This window comes from Syngnathus leptorhynchus, chromosome 4 (assembly GCF_054491065.1).
Source record: "Syngnathus leptorhynchus isolate UIUO chromosome 4, UIUO_Slep, whole genome shotgun sequence".
In the NCBI taxonomy this organism is placed as follows: Eukaryota; Metazoa; Chordata; class Actinopteri; order Syngnathiformes; family Syngnathidae; genus Syngnathus; species Syngnathus leptorhynchus.
In genome coordinates this window covers 5,764,219-5,784,878 of record NC_141198.1, presented here as the reverse complement: position 1 = coordinate 5,784,878, position 20,660 = coordinate 5,764,219, and the positions used below count along the sequence as shown (strand labels likewise).

At 39.6% G+C, this 20,660-nt stretch overlaps 1 protein-coding gene across 3 annotated transcripts; it reads left to right on the top strand.

Annotated features, from left to right (window-relative positions):
* Positions 1-935: 935 nt before the first annotated feature.
* On the top strand, positions 936-20,505 carry specc1la (sperm antigen with calponin homology and coiled-coil domains 1-like a). 3 transcript variants are annotated; one of them, XM_085909707.1, is made up of 17 exons: positions 936-1,135; positions 2,687-2,866; positions 5,817-5,976; positions 6,070-6,208; positions 7,385-9,006; positions 9,131-9,338; positions 10,514-10,587; positions 11,578-11,753; positions 11,953-12,116; positions 12,295-12,416; positions 12,546-12,636; positions 13,722-13,811; positions 13,892-14,045; positions 14,128-14,230; positions 15,408-15,524; positions 15,621-15,680; positions 16,991-20,505. In XM_085909707.1, exons 3-17 carry the CDS (start codon positions 5,854-5,856, stop codon positions 17,078-17,080), a joined length of 3,333 nt encoding a protein of 1,110 aa, XP_085765833.1. In that variant the 5' UTR covers positions 936-1,135; positions 2,687-2,866; positions 5,817-5,853; the 3' UTR covers positions 17,081-20,505. The 3 variants fall into 3 exon arrangements, with proteins under 3 accessions (XP_085765833.1, XP_085765834.1, XP_085765832.1); XM_085909708.1 differs by lacking the exon at positions 2,687-2,866 and having other exon boundaries at positions 13,895-14,045; XM_085909706.1 differs by lacking the exon at positions 2,687-2,866.
* Positions 20,506-20,660: the final 155 nt, after the last annotated feature.

Genomic DNA, 20,660 nt, shown 5'->3' with positions numbered 1-20,660 from the left:
GATGGATGGATAATGAGAGGCAACATTCCCAACTTTAAAGGGCAAAACTATGTATATGGTCTACCAGAGAACTTGGTGTACCACTAATTATAACAAGAGTATATAGCGTATTCCTCTCAAGTCACTATGGTGGTCCAGTCTCACTGATCCTATACATTCACCGTTGAAGCCACACATTCCTGAGAATATAATTCTGATTAAAAAATAGGGAGCAAGGCAGGAACACTAAGAAGCCTGAAGTAATACTGTAAATATTTGATAAATAATAATTAAAAATGTGTGAATTACTTATACAAGCACGAGGAACCAAAAATACTTGGTTCATATTGTTTTCAAATGTTTAAAAGCTAGGTTGGCTTGACTTGTGCAATCAAAACAACCTACACTGCAGTGATTTAAGTCACAAAAATGCTAAATTTGTATTAAGAAACTTGTATTTTTGTCGATCAATGTTTTTTTTTGTCGGATTAGAAGAAAGATTGAATGAGAAATTCCCTCCATATCCAAAAACAGTTCGTTTTCGTTCCTCCATTACGCACTGTACCTATTTTTTTTTTATCTTGTTTTTTTTTTTATTGGGGGGCTCATAAACCCCCAAATCTCACTCAATCAAGACGTCAACTAAGGTTGATGTTACTTTTCTCGAGTTCTCATCTGTTTTCAAATATAGGCGGTAAAAGTAAAACGTTGTCAGAAAAATAAATAATGATAGATGCCAGGAAAAAAAAAGAGTACTTGTACTTCATTACTTCCTACCATTGCATTTGAGAGCAATCTAGTACTGTTATACAGTATAATAGTGAGATGCAGCGCAGACTCGTACATAATTAATATAAACAAAATGTCAACGTAACTACAACAACACTGATTGTATAAATCTGAAAAAATGCAGTCAGAGGAAGCGTACAATGCACTTTCCCCTGCGGCGAAGCGTGATGCTGAGGTGATGCAGATGTAACCAGAAGAGGGTGCAGAGGATCATCTAGCTGCTGTCAGCAGAAGCGACTTGACTTCCAAAACTGATGCTGCCTGCTTGCCTGCCTGCCTACTCGCGGTGGGATTAACAACCGGCGTGCCACTATCATCCCGGAGATATTTAACAATCCATCAAATTGGGAAAATAGAGGAAACGCAGGTGTGTGCATTTTCTCTTCTAGTGTGCAAGTGTGCTGCTTGTTTGCCGGCTATGCTAACATGGTTAGCTTCGCGATCGCTTTAGCAACCTTAGCATTGTCACAGTTCAGCTCACAACGAAGATAAAATTCATGGCTGGGTGTACATACTTAGTTCACGTTTTATTTTAAACATAACTAGATAGATTATCGTGTGTACGCACTGTCTGTTTTAAACAATGTATAAGTCATTTTTTTCCCCCCAATATTTTTTCCAGAATTTTAGAACAACTGTCTAGTTCGTGAAAGTATCTTAGATGTGTCCTGAGAATTATTTCAAAATAAGCTACGCGATCCATTTCTGGATGAAAAATGTGCTATGTGTATTTTGTGTTATGATCTGCGTCGATGCCCAATTGTATGGCGTTAAACTTCACTTTGTTTCCGTCATTCATAATGATCGCATCACTCCAATGGCACTCATTACGACAGTAAACCTTTAGGTTTTAGTTTTAGTCCAACTTTAGGTCATTGTCAGCTCTCTTACTACTCAACTAGATGTAATGCTTTTTTTTTTTTAAATAACCAGTGTGCACATTTAGGTTACAACTACAACTATGATTACGTAGCAGTAGTAATTCTTTATATGTAGCATTTCAGCCACTTTGTGCAAGCCAACTGTATGTCGATATTGATATTTAATACAACTTTTCAATTCAAATGCTGTGGAAGCTTATGACTTGCTTTTGTTTTGAAAGCTATTGTACAAAAAGGAAGCTAAATGACTGAAATTCCCTGCATGCCTGACCCTGTAGCTAACTCGTTAGATGGGGTCCCTCCTTGGCTTTATATGGTCATTTGGCTTGAAACTATAAAAATGTTAATACTGTGTCGGCTGTGGGGAACTACTGGAAAGCAAATAGTTTTTCTGTGTAACTCAAATATTCAAACGCATGCTATAAGTGTTTGAATATTTGAGTTAGAGTTAATAATGGGCGTTAGCTGTGGTGCTAATGTTGTGGGTGTGCCAAACGCAAATGTCTGCCTGCTCCCCATCTTGAAATAAATCAGCAGGGAACTGATGTTGCCTGGGATCCTCAGGCCATTTGACTGCTATCCCCGTTTAACACACTCGGATCCCTTTAAGCTTTTATATTCATCCCCAGGATGTTTTGGAAGTTTCCTTGTAATCTAAAATGAGTTTCATTTCTCAGCATTCTCTCTTTTTGTAAATGACTTGACCTGATTATTGCTTTGCTGCAGAAAGTGTGTGCATGTGCATTGCTATCCAGAGATGTGGAACAAGAGAAAATTGAAATGTTATTTTCTGGCAATCTTGGACATACCACATCAATTTCCAGTACAACACTGCAATGGGGGGGGTTGTGCTTTAAAGAATGTGATGTTTTATCTTTGAATAGGGGTTTCATTCTTTCCTTTTTTTTTTTTTTTTTTTTCTAATATTGTGTTCAGCCAGGAATAATTTACGGTTGCTTCATCTTTTGAATCAGAAGTCGAGCATATTTTTAGCACGTGACCTGAAGCTTTAATAGTATCTGTTCTCTCTCAAGCAGACTGGTGCCTGCTTGTCCACAAGCACACAGTCTGCCTTGTAGGGTTGTTTCTTTGGAGACGCCATCACAGGAAGCTCTTGTTATGGCAAGGAAGGGCCTCCCTGCTGTTGAAGCTTCAATAAGGAAGGAACGCAGAAAAGGGGTCTTTATGAGCAATTAGATCACTTCTATCATTAGCAGGTACTTATTTTATTTATTTTTTTGCCACTCATCTTTGCCACTCAGTCTTTTATTAACGACTACCAAAATCCCATATGGATGGCATGGTAGTCTCCACAGTAAACTCGGTATGCAGTACAAGATTTTAATCCAGCTGCTTGTTGGCTTGTTTGTTGGCCAGTCATAGCTCCAGAGGTTTTTCACTTTCAACAATATATCATGTAAAAATCTAAGTTCTCGTGATTTTTCTGGGCAGTGCTTGTAGTATGTTGCTAATTTTGCTTCTGAAACATTTTGGGGATGTTGGGATTTAGTCCAAGTACAGAGAGAACTTGCTTATTTGTTTACAGCCGGTTTCCAACTCAGGCAAACAAAGCATAGCAAGAATGTGGAAAAAAAGAGAGCATGGGACTTTTAAATTTTTTTATTTTATTTGAATAATTTATAGAGGAAGCCAGGGAATTCCTGTTTCCCATACTAATCTTTTTCCATGGCGTATTTGAAGGCTTCAAACCTGGAGCGTCAGTTAAACTCTCTGCATGCTAATTATGGAGAACTTTGCAAATAGTTGTGTTACTCATCTGAAACAAATTTAGGATGATAATGTTGCATTTTACATTAAATGAAAGTTTTTCTCCTTTATATACATCATAATTGATTTGAAGTAATAAAATGTGATTTTTGTATATAGATAGCTGGAGGACATCACCAAATTTTCAATTTCCTGTCTGAAATTTGCTTGAAACCTCACTGCCTGCCATCCATTTATATATTCATACAAATTGTAAGGCTTTTTTTCTTCCTCAAATTCCACCATGTGAAAGTTTTTCCAACCTTAGGGAACTTCCATTTTGCAAGTGAAGAGAAAAAAAGTTGTAGAAAATTGTTTTGACTCTAACCAGTCAACTTCAATCATTAACAAAGTTGGTAGTTTCCATTTCAGTTAAACACCAATCCGTGTCAAATCCAGGGGACACCCTATTTTAATAATATAAGAGTATTCCAACCTAGACTACGCAGGCATTTATTTATTTATTTATTTATTTATTTATTTATTTATTTGCGAGGTGTGTTAATGCATTGTCTTTGACACTGTCCCTGAACTTTTAACATTGGCGCATTTGCAGTGTAGCTGTGGTCAGGTAACTAACATGTAATCTGTGCTGTTCTCTGAAACCATAGTTTTTAGTTTCATCAACGTAACAATACTTTTGCTCCTTTCGAATATTCAAGTACTCGTGCCATATTTTTGTTTTAAAAGGTACAACAATGAATGGATTAATTGGTAACTAATTGATAAACAAATTAATCAACAACCATTTTGATAATCAAATCATTGTTTGGAGAATTTATGTAACTTAAAATTGTCAAAATTCACTGAATTGTAGCGTCTCACCTGTTCATATTCTCTGATTTCTGTCGTTAAAGAGAATAGATTGATTATATTTATGTCTCTGCAAAATACATTTTGTTTACATTGCTTTTACTTTGGGAAAACAATGATCATCATTTTTATGGATACAATACAGTGCAGTACAATAAGTAATAGTAGTTGCTGAATCACAATCAATTCATATTAGGTAATTTTATGTTACGGGAAATTAAAAGAAAGGCTTTTTATTCGATTTATCAAACAATTGAAAAATCAACCATCGATTAGTTGATTATTATTGTTGTGGTTTTAGCTGTTTCATTTCTAATCTATTGTATTTCATGAGGAAAGAAAAAAAATCATCCAAATTCTACCATTGCTCAAAACTAACTTTGAATGCACGTGCCACAGACGGGAAACATGGAACAGAAAGTGAAAAAGAGTACAGTATTTGAATTGCCTGACCCATGAGGTCACGAGGATTATTCTCTCTGTTTGCGCTGTAATCCCACACTCAGTTGTCAACAATATGGTGCTGTGTGACTTGTAAAGTATTTCGTGTCAGCAATAGTTGAACAATGTTTCCATGCTTTATAATTTGAGCATTACAGTTTTCCTCATCACGTTCTTTGTGTTAAGTTTGGTATGTTAACCACACATGCTCCTTTTTCTCTTGGATTTCCAATTTGGTTTCATTTTGTTTAGGGGAGTTATGGCTAATACAACTTCCAGTCAGTGAGTCTTATCTTAACTGTTTATTAAACAGTTCAAGCTGCCTGCAAAACAACAGAGATTGATTGTTGAGCGACTTCCCGTGTAAAATAAATCACTTGGACACATTTTTTCCCCTTTAGAAAGGCTTTGTGCAAAAATACATCCAAGTTTGTGCTAAAGTACTTATGCTATGCTTCCAGCTGTGTCCCAAATAACTTTTCTGGCTATCGTGGCATCAAGAGGTTCTCCTCGGACTTGGATGAAAATCCTGCTCAGCACAAAGTCTCGAGTTTTCCTGCAAGACTGGTTTTCTCAATTTGGCCAGGATCAACATTTGAGCCATTGCCAAAAGTTACTCTTAACAACTTGTTGCCTCATCTTAGTTCTAATGTATTAATGCCCATTATTTGCTACCATTCAATATAATAAATGCTTCCTTTAGTTTTAAGTAATGCTCTGCTTAAACTAAGATGCAGATTTTTGTTGTAGTTCATATCATATTTCTGTCGTTCATTTCAACTGCTGTAATACTTACTTGGACTTTTGTAAACACGTGATAGCCATTTTGTGCAGTTTTGCAATTTGAAACATTCATTGTATTTTCCGGTGTCAGAATCCAGCAACAGAATAAGAGCCAATAAGAGAACCCCAAAATATTTGTAGAGCTGATTTTTATTTATTATTGAAAAAAAATCATTTTAGAGAAGACCATATTTTTCTAGTGGACAAGTTAGAGTGCAGTTCTTTTGGACCTGCTTTGTGTTTTTTTTTCATTCTTTTTTAAGGAATACCTTTTATGGAAAGAATTCTCCTCCTATGGAAAAGTCTGGCGATAGCACTATATTCTGACACGCATTACCTTTCTCCTCCCTCCTGTATATCCAGACTGAGCTGTAAATGTTTCGGCACCAGAGAACTCAGTATGAAGAAGTCAGTCCGGTCTGTGGTGAGTAAGGTGTGTACTGATCGAGGGAAGGCAGAGGCCGCCGCATCTACCACTGGAAAGCCTGCAGCTAAGACCAACAGTGCCGCACCTCTGTCCAAGGTAAGAAGCATCATCTTGCTTCATGACAGCTTTTGGCGAAGTCGCTGTGTGAATCTGATTTTTTATTTTATTTTTTTCTTCTCATGTTCTCAGGTGAAAAGCAATGATGATCTTTTAGCGGCAATGGCTGGAGGGAATCCTGCATCAAGTAATGCTGTTAGCAAAACGAAGAAAACTTCCTCAATCGGGACCACTGCTAGCAGCGGTGACAACAAGCAAAAAGGAGTCTCGGGTGTGTACCGTAATGTGCTGCTGTAGTTTGAACAACGTGTGTACTGCTTCCTCACGATGCACGTCAATTGCTTTTCACCATAGTTGTCGAGGCGTCACAAAAACTCATTATAATGGCTGTCATGGGGAGAAAATTGATGATTATTCTAATTGACAATGATTGACAGGAGGCTTTGAGTGCTGCTTGTATTTTCAATTTATAATTATGATTTTTTTTAAAATATAATTTGTATTTGTAGAGGTGTAAAATAAATTTCAGTATGCCACGTACATTGATTTTTAAGTCTGGGCTTTCTTCACATTATGGACAAAAAGGTCAACAAACTGCTTTTCTTGCTGGAACAAAAATTGATTTAATAACATTTGAAATGAAACCATTAGCTAAAATCTTGTCACTTTAGGAAAGTTCAACATCAACAGTGATCTTTCTATTGGAAAAGCCAGCTGGCAACTATTTGGGTCATTCCTGTTTCTCTAGTGTCTAATTGGCTATTTTTATCACACTGTGACAAGTTTAGAATAATAATTAAATGTGAAATTACAGGCTTAAGATAGGGACACCGAGTAATGACTTTTTTTTTTTTTTAGATCATTTTTATAATGTTCTACTCTCGGGCCATTATGACAGTTTGAACATGTATGACAAAAAGTGTTTTGGTAAAAATGCCAACTCTCCCTTTAACAATCCAGACTAGAATAACAGTAGCCAAAGATTATTATTTGTTATGCTCTAAAAATATTGATAACATTTTTAAGAGCTTTTTTTTTTTTTTTAGACCTGTTTAAACCATGTTGTTAGCTTGCCAGAAGCTGAGCTGCACTATAGTTGTCCGCAGAAAGGTTTTTGTGGCAAGAGTGTGAGGCAGTTGCACCATTTTTTTTTCTTCTCTAATATGTTCTGTGTTCTAATTATTGCCTTGTCATATTGCAAAATTGCCCCTGCTTGACACTTGTGCTGAACATATTTCCAGCACTAATGTCTGCTGACAACTTTTGTCGCATCATGCAAAATGATGCTGGACCTTCTTTTGTTTTCTTTTTTGAGAGGCTCATTCTTCCTAAAAAATGTAGCACGTGTCAAAGAGAGATTGATTTTAGTACAAGTTGCCTGTTTTGTTTTGAGAAAAAAATGTAACAATATTATGTTGTTGTTTTTTTTTTTTTGTCTCTGAATAAGGTTCCTCAACCAAGCGTATGACATCATCAGCCCCAAAAGAGCCAAATTCTTCACGAGACCGTCTTCGGACATCCAGGACATCAGCTAATAAGAAACAGCTGGTCTCAGGGACAGCGGCAGGCGATGCAGCCTCAGGGAAGCGCTCTCGCAATCAGATCCTGACCGAGCCCGAGAGCCGTATGAGCAAGTCAAGATCCGATGGCCAGATCAGCGATAAGGTGGCACTGGAGACAAAGGTCAACGACCTGCTAGGTCTTGCTAAGAGCAAAGATGTGGAGATTCTGCACCTTCGCAGTGAGCTGAGAGACATGAGGGTCCAGCTCGGCATGGAAGGAAAAGACTCGCCTCCACAGGAAGGAGCAGAGGAGGGGGAGAAGGCACACGTCTCCGCCATCACAGCAGCTGACGTAGAGTCCACGCTGCTTTTGTTACAAGAGCAGAACCAGGCTATCAGAGAAGAACTCAACCTGCTGAAAAGTGAGAATCGAATGCTCAAGGACCGTCTCAATGCGCTGGGCTTCTCTCTAGAGCAGAGGCTGGATGGCTCTGACAAGTTGAGCTACCCGTCGCTGAGTCCGGACTTGGCAGCGGGTAGTGGGCAGAGTGAGGGCGGAGCCACCCTGACTTCCTCAGCGGAGGGGTCGGCCCCCGGTTCCTTAGAGGATCTGCTCAGCGGTCACCAGCACGGCGGCTCGGCGGACAATCTTGACAGCGAATCCAGTGAGATCTATCAGGCCGTCACCTCCAGCGACGATGCGCTGGACGCCCCCTCGGGAGCCTCTTCGTCCTCCGAATGCGAGTCTGCTCCCAGCAGGGAGCGCTCACGGAGGGGCAGCAGCGGAAACGCCAGCGAGGTATCAGTCGCCTGTCTCACGGAGCGCATCCATCAAATGGAGGAGAACCAGCATAGCACTGCCGAGGAGCTGCAGGCCACGTTGCAGGAGCTGGCCGACCTGCAGCAAATCACCCAAGAGTTGAACGGGGAGAACGAGCGGCTCGGCGAGGAGAAGGTCATCCTCATGGACTCGTTGTGCCAGCAGAGCGACAAGCTGGAGCTCTACGGTCGGCAGATCGAGTACCTGCGCTCTTTGCTGGAGGAGCATCATATCTCGTACGCGCTTGAGGAGGACATCAAGAGCGGCCGCTACATGGAGCTGGAGCAGCGCTACGCCGACCTGGCAGACAACGCCCGCTTCGAGAGAGAGCAGCTGTTGGGGGTGCAGCAGCACCTGTCCAACACCTTGAAGATGGCCGAGCAGGACAACGCCGAAGCCCAAGAGGTTATCGGAGCCCTGAAGGAGAGGAACCACCAAATGGAGCGTGTCCTGGACTCGGAGCGACAAGAACGGGCGGCCATGGCAGCTGCGCTTGATGAATACAAAGCGGCAGTGAGCAGCGACCAGGCGGAGCTGAGCCGCTGCCGAGCCCAGTTGGACCAGGAGAGGCAGAGGGTTGCTGAGCTGTACTCGCTTCACACAGCGGGAGACAAAAATGACATCTGCCAGCTTTTGGAAAGTGCGCGACAGGGGAAGGAGGAGGCTGAGGCCAAGGCTGCAAAAGTGCAGGATGAGCTGGAACAAGCTCACAATGACCTTGCCCTACTGCAGGACACTCTCAGTAAGGTCCGTTTGGGAGAGACACTCTTTGTGGCTCTTGTATGAAAGTTCAAAGGAGTGTGAAGAAAATAGATGGAAAAACTCATTGTTGCTGTTTGAATGATTGACCTCGGTTCTTCTGTGCAAACAGCTTGACGGGGAATATCGAGACTTCCAACAGCAGGTGCAGCAGCAGATGGCTGAGCAAGCGCACGTGCTGGAGAAACAGCGTGTGGAGCTGCAGGAAAAGGAGACGGAGATCGTCGACATGAAGGAAACCATCTTTGAGCTGGAAGACGAAGTGGAGCAGCACCGAGCTCTAAAGCTGCATGATAACCTCATCATCACCGACCTTGAGAGTAAGCAGCAACGTCATGTTTTTTTTTTTCCCAATTTTACACAATGTGTTGTCTGTAATCAAGGTCCAGCCAAGTACAACATTAGACTTGACAGTAAGTACGTGTTGCTGATTGCAGAACTTGCTGCTTGCCATCATGTGATAAGATAAACACAAGTACATGGCAAGTTACGAGTCTTTTACTTCAAGTTGAAACCTGGCAGTATTTGGCTTTCCACTGAATAATATTCCAGTTTGAAATTTGACAGCATTTTATAGAGGCACTTCCCCGCCCCCAAAAATGCCCTTTTCTCCATTAACGTTCTTTTCATTGAAGAGAATTTGGAATCGTTTCCACCGTTGTCAATGAATAAAAAAAACTCATGCTTTCATCGACCCTGAAACGCACAAGAATGAACAGATGAAAGGACAAAGCATATAAATATGTTTTTACAAATATAGTTCAGAACATTTTGTGGACATGATTCCGTCCACAAAAGAAACGAGACAAGCTCATAAGAAGAACCATGGATGAGCGGGAGGGAGGGGAATCATAAGGCTAAAAAAAAAAAAAAAAAAAAAGAATACAATATTGATTGTAAACTTAAATGCTGTGTTCCTTTTTTAAAACTGTGAAATGAAAAGTGGATTAGCTGCACTCTCTCTATCTGCAAGAATGAAAACTAAAAATCTGGAAGTCATTTCCTAACTTTCTATAAGAGTCCGTGTCAGGGCCAAGCATGTGGTAGAAGGCTGTCGACAGACCACTCAGCGTATTGTTTGTGCAAAGAGGCAGCTTGTGGCTACGAGGAGATAAGGGTGGTCCCTTTATGTTACATATTAGCTGAGCTGAAGTTGTCGCTAAATTCCTTGGCTGACTGCAAATGAGCAGGACTTTAGCATTTATTTGATAAATAGCTTCAACTAGACACTCACTACACTGTGACATTTACAACCAAAGAGGTTTTCTTTTTGTACACTGTTAACTCACATTGATCCAGCCTAATGTTACACACGATTTACAAGTTAGTCTTTAAAGTAATTAACTATGTTCAAGTGCACTGTGATGATAATAATAATAAATAAATAAATAATGTTTCCCGTATGATAGCACATCCAAATGACACACCCGCACACTGTTAACGTTTGTCCAACTTTGAAGATCTTGTCTACCAGCTCATTGAATTCTTTTTACAGACTCTGTAAAGAAGCTGCAGGACCAAAAACACGACATGGAACGAGAGATAAAGATCCTTCATCGCAGACTCAGGGTAAGTCAGCCATGGCTCCACTTTGAAATGGCAAATAGTCAGGTCAAAATAGTCCAAGAACGATTTACTGTTTTGAGAATAAACTTCTTTGGGGATAGTTTTATTTATATTGTTTTATTTATTAGCATAAAAACATGTTCAGAGGAGAACTGTTGAAGAGCTTGTCAAGTCACACTTCAGTTTGGCTTTCACAAACAAAAAATGATTACTTTCCCCCGTGTTAAACACTTATTTAACAATAACCCATATTAATCAATAAACATGACTAGAGAGACACTCGACTGCTCGTCTGTTGCGCTTTGATTTGTGTTCAATTGATTTCCTCTTTCTCTGGAAAAAAAAAAGAGACCATGAAGTACCATTTTTCAGGTTATTTTTAGATTGAACATTTTGAAGCTGAACTGTGAGGAATTTGAATTGTTGATTTTTAATTACTTAGCATGCATGCCATAATACTACTGTAATTACTAGAGTGCTGTAAGTTTAGTTCCCTACTCTGCGGTTGATTTTAGTAATTTGTAAATTACGTCAGATTGCAACAATAATGTAAACAAATCTGTGGCTTTACCACTTCAACTTCTCAAGTTTCCTGACATATGAAAACACACTTCTGCACCTCTTGCGGCTTTTGCAATTTGAAAATTGCATTCTACTCAATTTCAACGTGGATTTTAATTGGATGAATTGTAAAGGTTCATTTGCAGTCATCACACACTTGTGCCATCACACAAGATCTGGATGATCTTATCCACAAAGATGGTTAAATGTCGAATGGGAATCTTCTAATGAGAGAAGGGCAAAAAAAGGGAATGAATGAACAAGTATTGCTATTCAATGTACCTGTTGCATAACTTGGTAATCAATTTTGAACAAGTATGCATTATCTGCATCTGTGAAGTATCAAGCTGCATGCGTTCTAGAGCTGTAGTTCACTCTATCTCCTTTTCTAGACACATAATGCCTTAATGTTAAATGTCACTCGCCTCACAGGAGGAGTCGATGGAGTGGCGTCAGTTCCAAGCAGACTTGCAGACGGCTGTGGTCATTGCTAATGATATCAAGTCAGAAGCGCAGGAGGAGATTGGAGACCTGCGACGCAGACTGCAGGAGACCTTGGAGAAGAATGACAAGCTGAGCAAGGAGCTGGATGAGGTCAAAAGCCGCAAGTAAGGCACACAAACTTATTTGGCCAGATTTGGGCTACTTGTATGTTCAGCTTCTTTTGGGTGACACCGTCAGTCACGCGCCTCGCTGAACGTCAAGATGTTAGGGATAATGATTTATGTACTAAATCTTTAGGTCCATGTCTAGTTTCCTGTTGTTTGAATACACTGTTGATCTTAAGTGGAATCATTTTTTTCCCAGGCAAGAGGAGGAGAGAGGCCGAGTATATAACTACATGAACGCCGTGGAGAGGGACTTGGCTGCGCTCAGACAGGGGATGGGCCTGAGTCGTCGCTCTTCCACCTCCTCTGAGCCTTCGCCAACTGTCAAAACACTCATCAAGAGCTTCGACAATGCCTCGCAAAGTATGTACCGCAATTTCATTTTGCTTCATTGTTTATGTGTTGCTCTAGAATCATCCGTTTTAATTGTCGGTGTCGGGGACTGCAGTTTTGAGGAGAAATTTCCCCCCAACATCTGACATACTGTACTCGAATGAAATTCAGCCCCATTCAAGCACAGCTCTTTTATTTGTTCTTGAAGCTACACCACCCTCCAGTACTGCCACTGTGACTCCAACAGCGCCAGCCACCCCACTACCACGCACACCTCTCAGTCCTAGTCCGATGAAGACTCCTCCAGCTGCTGCTGTATCACCTATACAGGTACGGGATAAAAAGCGATGTGTTTTCTAAAGCCCAAATGATAATATTGAATAGGCTTCCTTGCTGGATAGCCACTTTTGCAATCATTTAATCGGCAATTAAGTTGACAAAAGACCCTTTCTCTCGCAGCGTCACACTGTATCGTCGTCACTGTCAGCTTCCAAGCCGCTATCCTCCCTCGGTGACAAGAGGACCAGCTATTCCGACATCTCCATGTCATGTGAGGCAGTTAAGATTTGTTTTTATTTTACCATATTTTGAGAATCTGTTGCTCTCAAAAACTAATCATGTGACGTTCTGTCGTCTTGTTTAAGCCTGGAGGAGTCAAAGTAGCACAACAAATTATTGCGGTACTTAGTATGCTGCTGTTGAGAATGAAAGATTAATATTAAGAGCAAACAGCATCTTAATCATCTGTTAGGAAAAAAAAAACAAAGAATGATTTCACTTTATGAGAAGCTGCGCTTGTGATAATAATGTTTACAGTTTCCCTCCAGTAGCCAAATGTTTTATAAACAAAAGTGACACTGTCCATGTTATCGGTGATTTGATGTTTCCCTCTCGTGCTTATCATATACAGTTTGTGTTTCTGTGGTCGGTCATGGTACCCTGACACACTGCACATGGGGTTTTGAAACACAACTATAGGTTTAACTATTGCTCATTTTCTCTCTGTTTAAAAATACTGAATGATGCACCTGTGTCAATGTTTTTGGCTTCACATAAATTAGCAGGGTAGTTTTGATCCTAAGTTATCTATTTGGAAGGTCATTTCTCAGCAAGCCGTTCGTGTTGCAGCGGTAAACGTGTATTTGATAACAGACATAACGAACATGCCAATAATTCTATCAAGCACGAAACTATGTGACCATGGCAATGACTTCAATGCTGTTTTCTATCATGAGCCAAAATGATTTTCTGAAGTGCATATTTCAATGTGAAAGTAAAAATCATACTGTGTTATTGCTTAAAAGGCCATATAAGTATTTAAAATAAGTTGACTTATGATCATGATGTTGTTTATGTATGAATAGCGGGTTTGAATAGGGCAAGTTACTTCAGACCAACGTCAGAGTTGAATTATTTTTAGAGTGGTATAACGAACCTCTACATTCTTAGAATTTTGCTCAATGAGTTCAAATGTTTGATGTGAAGATGTGTGTGCAGTGCCAAAGCCTCAGTTTGATTTGGCCCAACATTTGCTACCAATCTGGTGTTTGTTTGTTTTTTACACACCTGAATGTGACTTTTTTACTGAGCTTGTAAACAGTACGTTATGTAAATAGTGTAATAATGTATTTACAGCTGAGCACCTCCTCAGAGGAGCCTCAACCAGTCGACCACCTTCTGTCCTCCAGAGGGTCTCCAACATGGATTCCACCAAGTCAATTTCAGGTTGAAGAATGTACATATTAACCTTGTTGTAATTGTTCATTTTCCACAAATCAAATTTTTTTTCCCCCCATGTTCTTAAGTAGTCTCCCGCCGGAGTAGTGAAGAGATAAAGAGGGATATGGCAGCCCAGGACGGAGGCTCCTCATCGTCACTGATGGCCATGAGTGCCGCCTCCTCTCTGCCCTCTTCCTCTCCCACGGCCTCAGTCACTCCCACGGCGCGCAGCCGTCTAAGGTACAATCCTAACCACGTCTTATTTAAGGTCTAAATATTAAAGAAAGGTTATTCAGCAAGCATGCTCTTTTTTTTTTGAAAGAGAGGAACGAAAGGACCCACTATCTGCACTGGCCAGAGAATATGGAGGCTCCAAGAGAAACGCTCTGCTGAAGTGGTGCCAGAAGAAAACTGAGGGCTATCAAGTAGGTTATTGTCCCGAAACCATGTCAAAAGCAAAATATGCTGTCATAAATCGGTGTTGTGCTGTGACATAAATGAACACGTTAGAACAGATGACCTCTTATGGCAAGCGAGACGAGATCAGAGCATAATCCAATCTGTTGATGCACGTAACTTTAGTGTTGCCAGATGTGCAGCAGATACTATAACAAGCATTTATCTATTCACCTACTTCTTAAGTGAGGTCATGCTTTACTGAGTTATGATGATCTCTGGTTGTCATGGCACCTAAAGTCCTTTCCAGGAAGTGTGCGACATTGAACAACGTAAACAAACGGACGGGGCGAGTCGAGTTTACTATATAGCACCGCCATTTTTTTTTTTCTTTGAAATTACAAGTCATATAAAGTGCATTTGGTTTTCATGAGCTTTTAATGTTGACTTGACCCAATGAGGGGATTTACAAATCCAGAAACAGTTGAAAAATATAAGGATGCGAAACAAAACAAAATAAAACTCGTGTGTACATATGTTCTACACCCGCGCCTGTTGAGCCTTGGACTATTGCTGTAGGCATTCAGGAGAAAAGCCAAAACATCCCCTCCATATAAAAGGCATTTTTCTTTCATGTGTTATACCTTATGTCTGTTTTTTTTAATGAGAAAAATATCTGGCACTCATAAAATTGTTCCTATGGCAACATTATTGATGCATCTTGTTTTACTTGCGGCACATTACAATACAGTGCTCAGAAGAAGTTGGGGATGGTTGGCATTTGGGTGAAATCACAATATGAACCTAAAATGCGCTGCGCTTATTGCCTTTAGAGGTGAACCTCTCGCTAAACTTAAGAATGCACACGCCGAACTTAAAAATGTCCATACTTTTGTTTAAGATTAGCCATATTATTTTTGTTTGGAAGAGAATAGAGGTCCAACGATTAATTGATGAACTGACAATGAATCGATAATCGTATTAATCTTTGAATATTATGAATGATCAAATAATCATTGGATATCATTTTAAATTTAAAATTGTACAAATGTTCAAAAGTTTCAGCTTTGCAACAGTAAGTATTGTCCAATTTCTTTTGTCCAACATGATCGCAGACTGATGTTTGTGTTGAATCAAAATTTGATTCAAATTTGACACAACCACAGCAAGATTTGCGTTCTATTGATCTGATGCCATACGTTCCAGAACATTGACATCACCAATTTCAGCAGTAGCTGGAATGATGGGCTGGCATTCTGTGCTGTGCTTCACACCTACTTGCCGGCCCACATCCCTTATCAAGAGTTGACCAGCCAAGACAAGGCAAGTACAGTTTGGAGGGAAAGCCTAACCTTAAAATCAGAAAATCCTAAATAAAAATAGTTGGTCTGTCTTTTTTTTTTTCTTCTTCTATGACAGAAGAGGAACTTCACCTTGGCGTTCCAGGCTGCAGAAAGTGTCGGGATCAAATGCACTTTAGTAAGTTTTGATATGAAAAGCAATTGATTGAAACAAACAAACAAAAAAACAAATTTCTGTCAAGAAAAGTGAGCCTCTGTCATATGCTGTTATATCAGGTATCGAGTCAATCCCAATAAGCATCACAACCAATCACGGCCTACCAGTTTTCTGAAGCTGAGCGGTGATTGGTTGAGACCTGGCCACTGGGATGTAATTTTCACTTGACAGCAAGCAGCAAAATGGCCGCCTCCTTAGATAGATTAAAAATGGATGAATTTTGCTGCCAAATTCAGAAGCAACAAACTGCTGAACTTTTTTGTCCCTCAAGCCATCAAACTGTTTAAGTCCTCACTTGAGGCAATGGGAAGAAGGTAGACCTCACATAATTAGCATACCCAAGTGCAATGGCCCTTTATTTATTATTATTATTTATTTTATTTATTTATTAGTCAGCACTTTATTTATTACTCAACACTTTATTACTCATGTACAATATTCTCTTTGTACTATTTTCTGTATAAGCTACTGGAGGAGTAATCCCAAGTGATATATAAAGTTGTCCAAGTCTATTCCACTAATGCAATATTAATCAGAATGCCGTGTTTAGACTAGTGGGGCCCCGTACAACATATTATCGTTAAGAAAATGTTTGGGGTTGACTTCCTTTTTAAGAGTAACTCAGTCCACATATTTTTTATTTGATCATTTGCCCTCAAGTCGCCTTTTTTGCCGACATGCCTGATTTGTCAATGACTTTTTAAGTCTTCAAAATGGTTAAAAACATGAGTTTTTAGCAAACAGACTTGGAATGCTGCAGTTGACAGGCTCCAAATGTTTTCTAGGTGTGGACATGGACTGAGATTTTATTTGGAAGAAGAAAAAAAAAAAAAGTAGAAATTGCTTTTCAACATGTGGTCTTAGCCAGTGTTTCCCAACCTACTGAGCCAAGGCACATATTTTACATTTGACAAAGCTCATTGCACACCACCAAACAAAAATGTAAAAAAAAAAAAAGTGATCCGCTGAAAGAAAACTCTTCTCGTCTCAATTTACTCACAAATACTCACTGCTGTCTGGGCTTCTTTATTTTTTGTGTTGTATGATTTTCTTCCGTTTTATAAAAGCGCCATACTTCCTGTCACGATATCTCCATGGCATGTGTAGATAAACAAACATACATTTGTCAATCCAATTCAATGAAGTTGAATTGCTTGACCATCTTTCACTGGTATAAGTAGTTGTAAATCGCTGGTCTAAGGCCAACTGCCCAGTATTCCCAGTTTGACAAAACCACTGACTCACAACTGTCAATTTTGTGGCTTTTATAGGACATAAATGAGATGGTGCACACCGAGAGACCAGACTGGCAGAGCGTCATGACTTACGTCACAGCCATCTACAAATACTTTGAAACCTGACCAAAGTCTCTCCTGCTACTGGTTCTGCACCTCAACCCCAACATCACAACCGTACCTCGCCTTGCCCTGCATAGCATGTTCAACATCGTCTTTAGTAGCTAGCGACAGACCTCGACCTGAGAGGAAAGGCACACGAGTTATTGCTTGTATGCAGTGTCATGATGAAGCCTTGAGAAGTCATCCGAGTATAAACGGACTGCTGATGCTGAAGAAACGCCCCTCAGTGCCTTCTACCTGGATTTTTCTTTCACATGCAATTCATTCTCTACTTTGCTCATTAGCAGGCAACAAAACAAGTGTAAGGCCCAGCTCTTCCCTGTTTTGACAGTGAATGCTTTTAGAAAACATCTGTTACGGATCTCTGACATATCAGTACAGTTTGAATTCCCTCAATTGTTCGACGAGAGCTCTGGCAGTTTTGTTTTGTTTGTTTGCAATGTTCCAGATGTTCATATATGCTTCAGATGCCTTTGTTTGAGAGGATCAAGTGCCTGTGTGATGATTGATGCCTGATACCAGCTCAGCTCCCCAGAGAGAGCCCAAGCTTGAACAGTGTCTTTTCACTACAGCATGTGAAAATGAAGAGCATAAGTTGTCCAATACTGTATACCATGTTTCAGAGCCTTTTTTTTTTTTCTCTTCATTTATTTAATTTATAATGGTTACCGTGTAGGATGGGCTTCTGTCTCATTTTGAAGCATAAAAAAAAATCCCAACACTAAGAGACATTCTCTTGCTGGTTTTTTTTTTTTTTTCCCTCATTATTAGGGTCATGAAATATGTTAATGTGTGGATTTTATTCTAACATTGACACTGCATAATGTTTGGTTGTGAGCTTTGAGATGTGAACTGTGCTGAAAGTACTTATGCAAGATCGTGGAAACCTCGATTGAATTTAATGGGAATATATTTGGAATCTTATTTTGGCCTTTTCTGTGCGGGGGATTTCATGTTCTCCCTGCGCCTTGGTGGATTATGTCTGGGTACCGACTTCCTTCCACCAGTTGTGAGCTGGGATATCCTTTATGTTATCCAAAGTCCCAATGAGGTGCACATGAAGAAAAATACATGGATGTAAGAATTTCCCCAAAAATTGGACATTGGCAAACTAGCTGTTTGACAGTGCTCACTGAAAGCTAAGCTAATAACTCATTTTGAGGGATGAATTGTCCACGACTATGAGCCCATTTACACACTCTCTCCATTGATATTCGGCGTGTTGGAAAACATTTTGTTTGTTGAACTTCCTACTGTGACTTAACATTATTCTTAAGATGCTGAGTACACAATGGTGTGGCAATGATGTCCATTTCGCCTGCGACATGACTGCTTGGCTGCTGTGTGTCAAGTGTGCCTCAGTTTACATGTTGAGTGTATTTATTTGGATGTTTCCAATCACTGTATTATTATTTTTTTATTGTATTACATTTGTTGCAACTGCATCGATTTGTTACATATCAGGCTACACCTATGGCAAACCATTTGTCCTAATGTCCCACTTTAACAGTTAAGCTTTGGACCATGTTGAACTAAACTTGCCCTTTTCTTTCGCCTCAGTGTGCAAAATGGATGACCGTGCCTCTAGGAGAAACACTAAGGTCTTTTTGCAAGGCACGTTGATTTGATCAGTGTGTTCCGTGTGCGTTTCTGTACGCTGATTTGGGTCGGATGAAGCTGCCAGCATTGTTTTTTTTTTATCTGGGATGCTTTTGTAAAACCCACATCGCTGCCATCTGTACAGCTGCATTATACATCCAGTCATTTAGCACAAGCAACTTTTGATGTATGTATAAATATGGAGTATTTAAGTGCATTTAAAAGTATCAGGGGTTATCGGCCAACACTTTAATAGTGTGCTGGTAAATTCCATTGCTGAACTGTGTGTTATTATTCCCATGTCTGGGAGCTACAAGAACAATTGGATCCTTCCTCTTGCTTTAAGCGAAATATGTTTGATCTAGCTTCTTTTGTGCAACTGATGAACATTAAATTCAGCCAGCAAGAGCGCTTTATTCCACCTCCACATGTTTCAGCCACAAAAAAAGAGAGAGCGTGAGAGAGGCTTGAAATCGCAGGGCCTTTTATGTGTAATGGCCTCGAGGAGTAGGAAAGCAAATGTGAACAGTGCTTTATTTCTTTACAGGATCTGCATCATGTTTTGCTTGCCTTGGTTTACTTGAAAATGCTCTGAGAATTCCACTGAACCTACTTTAAGTTGTTGTTTTTTTAAACTCTATGTTTCCAATAAATCAAATATTTTCTTTTCCAGTTCATACCTTACCTTTTTTAGTGTGGAATATTTATTATTATGAAGAGACACTGATCACACTCCATGTTGTAGCTCGTCTTTTGTTCACGTGTGAGAGAGAAACAGAGAGAATACAGGGCACACGTTATATATTCATGCTTAATTTTTGTTAAATTAAAACAGCCATTGTAATGTGTAATTGTAACAATAATGTGGCCATTCAGGTATGGACAGTTTCATGATTTTGCTGTTCACCATAACGTTTAAAATACTAAAATGGACTTGATATATAAGGATTCACAAAATGATTTTGTGGTCATTTGAATTAATTTGATCCCACTTTGGAATTACGCTTCAAAGAATGGATGTATTTTTTATTTATTTTTTTGATCAAGGGGATGAAACCCATGTACAGAAGCACATTTTGAGATTGCTCTCTGAAGATGCTTGTAGTACGTTTAAAGAGGAACCCGAGTTAAAAAAAAAAATCTGTGTCGAAACATGGCAATCTGATAAATAATGCATTTGTGCAATATGAATTGAGCAATAAAATCCAGACATTTTTTTTTTTTTTATCCTTCTCAGGGGGCGGGCATTTAGCCACTTGCTGTCAACTGAAAATGACATCACAGTGTTTCAGGTAACGAGCCTTATGGCTCGCCTGTTCTCTGGGTTTCGACATAAGGCGCTCACAAATATTTTGGTTGAAAATGAGCAAACAGTTACTAATAGTTACTCATAGTGTATAGTTACTCATGCATTACAGCTCATCTGGATACTTCTGTCAGCAGTGACATCAATAAATTCCATTAAATACCCATGCTATCACATTGCCTCCCCATTGGTTAAAAAAAAAAAGATGTGTTTTGGATCATAAACTTATACTTTTGCCATACGATTATTTTCCCACAAAAGATAGATTGACCTGTGTTGCCCTTGAATCTGAGTCCAGAACATTGGGGGCTTTTAAAGACAAGGATAATCTGTCTTTTATGTACTTCACTGTTGATGGTGGTTCTCATGTTTGTCATCTTAAGATAAAAGTGAAGATGACAAGACATAGCTGGTGTGCCTGAGCAAAGCATTTACAGGAAGAAAACTCCATCCAAGTATTCAAATGAAGTTTGCCCGCATATTTTGGAGTACCTGAACATGCAGTCAGCATAAAATAGTTATACCTCCTGAATTGTAAATGTCATATTGTTGTGAAATTTAAAGCTTACACCTTGACTATTGTGTTGTGTGTAAGAAAGCAAAATAATAAAATCGGATTCACTGACCAAATACTTGTGACCTAAATTGTATATTTGCCATGACATAGTATATTTGTCC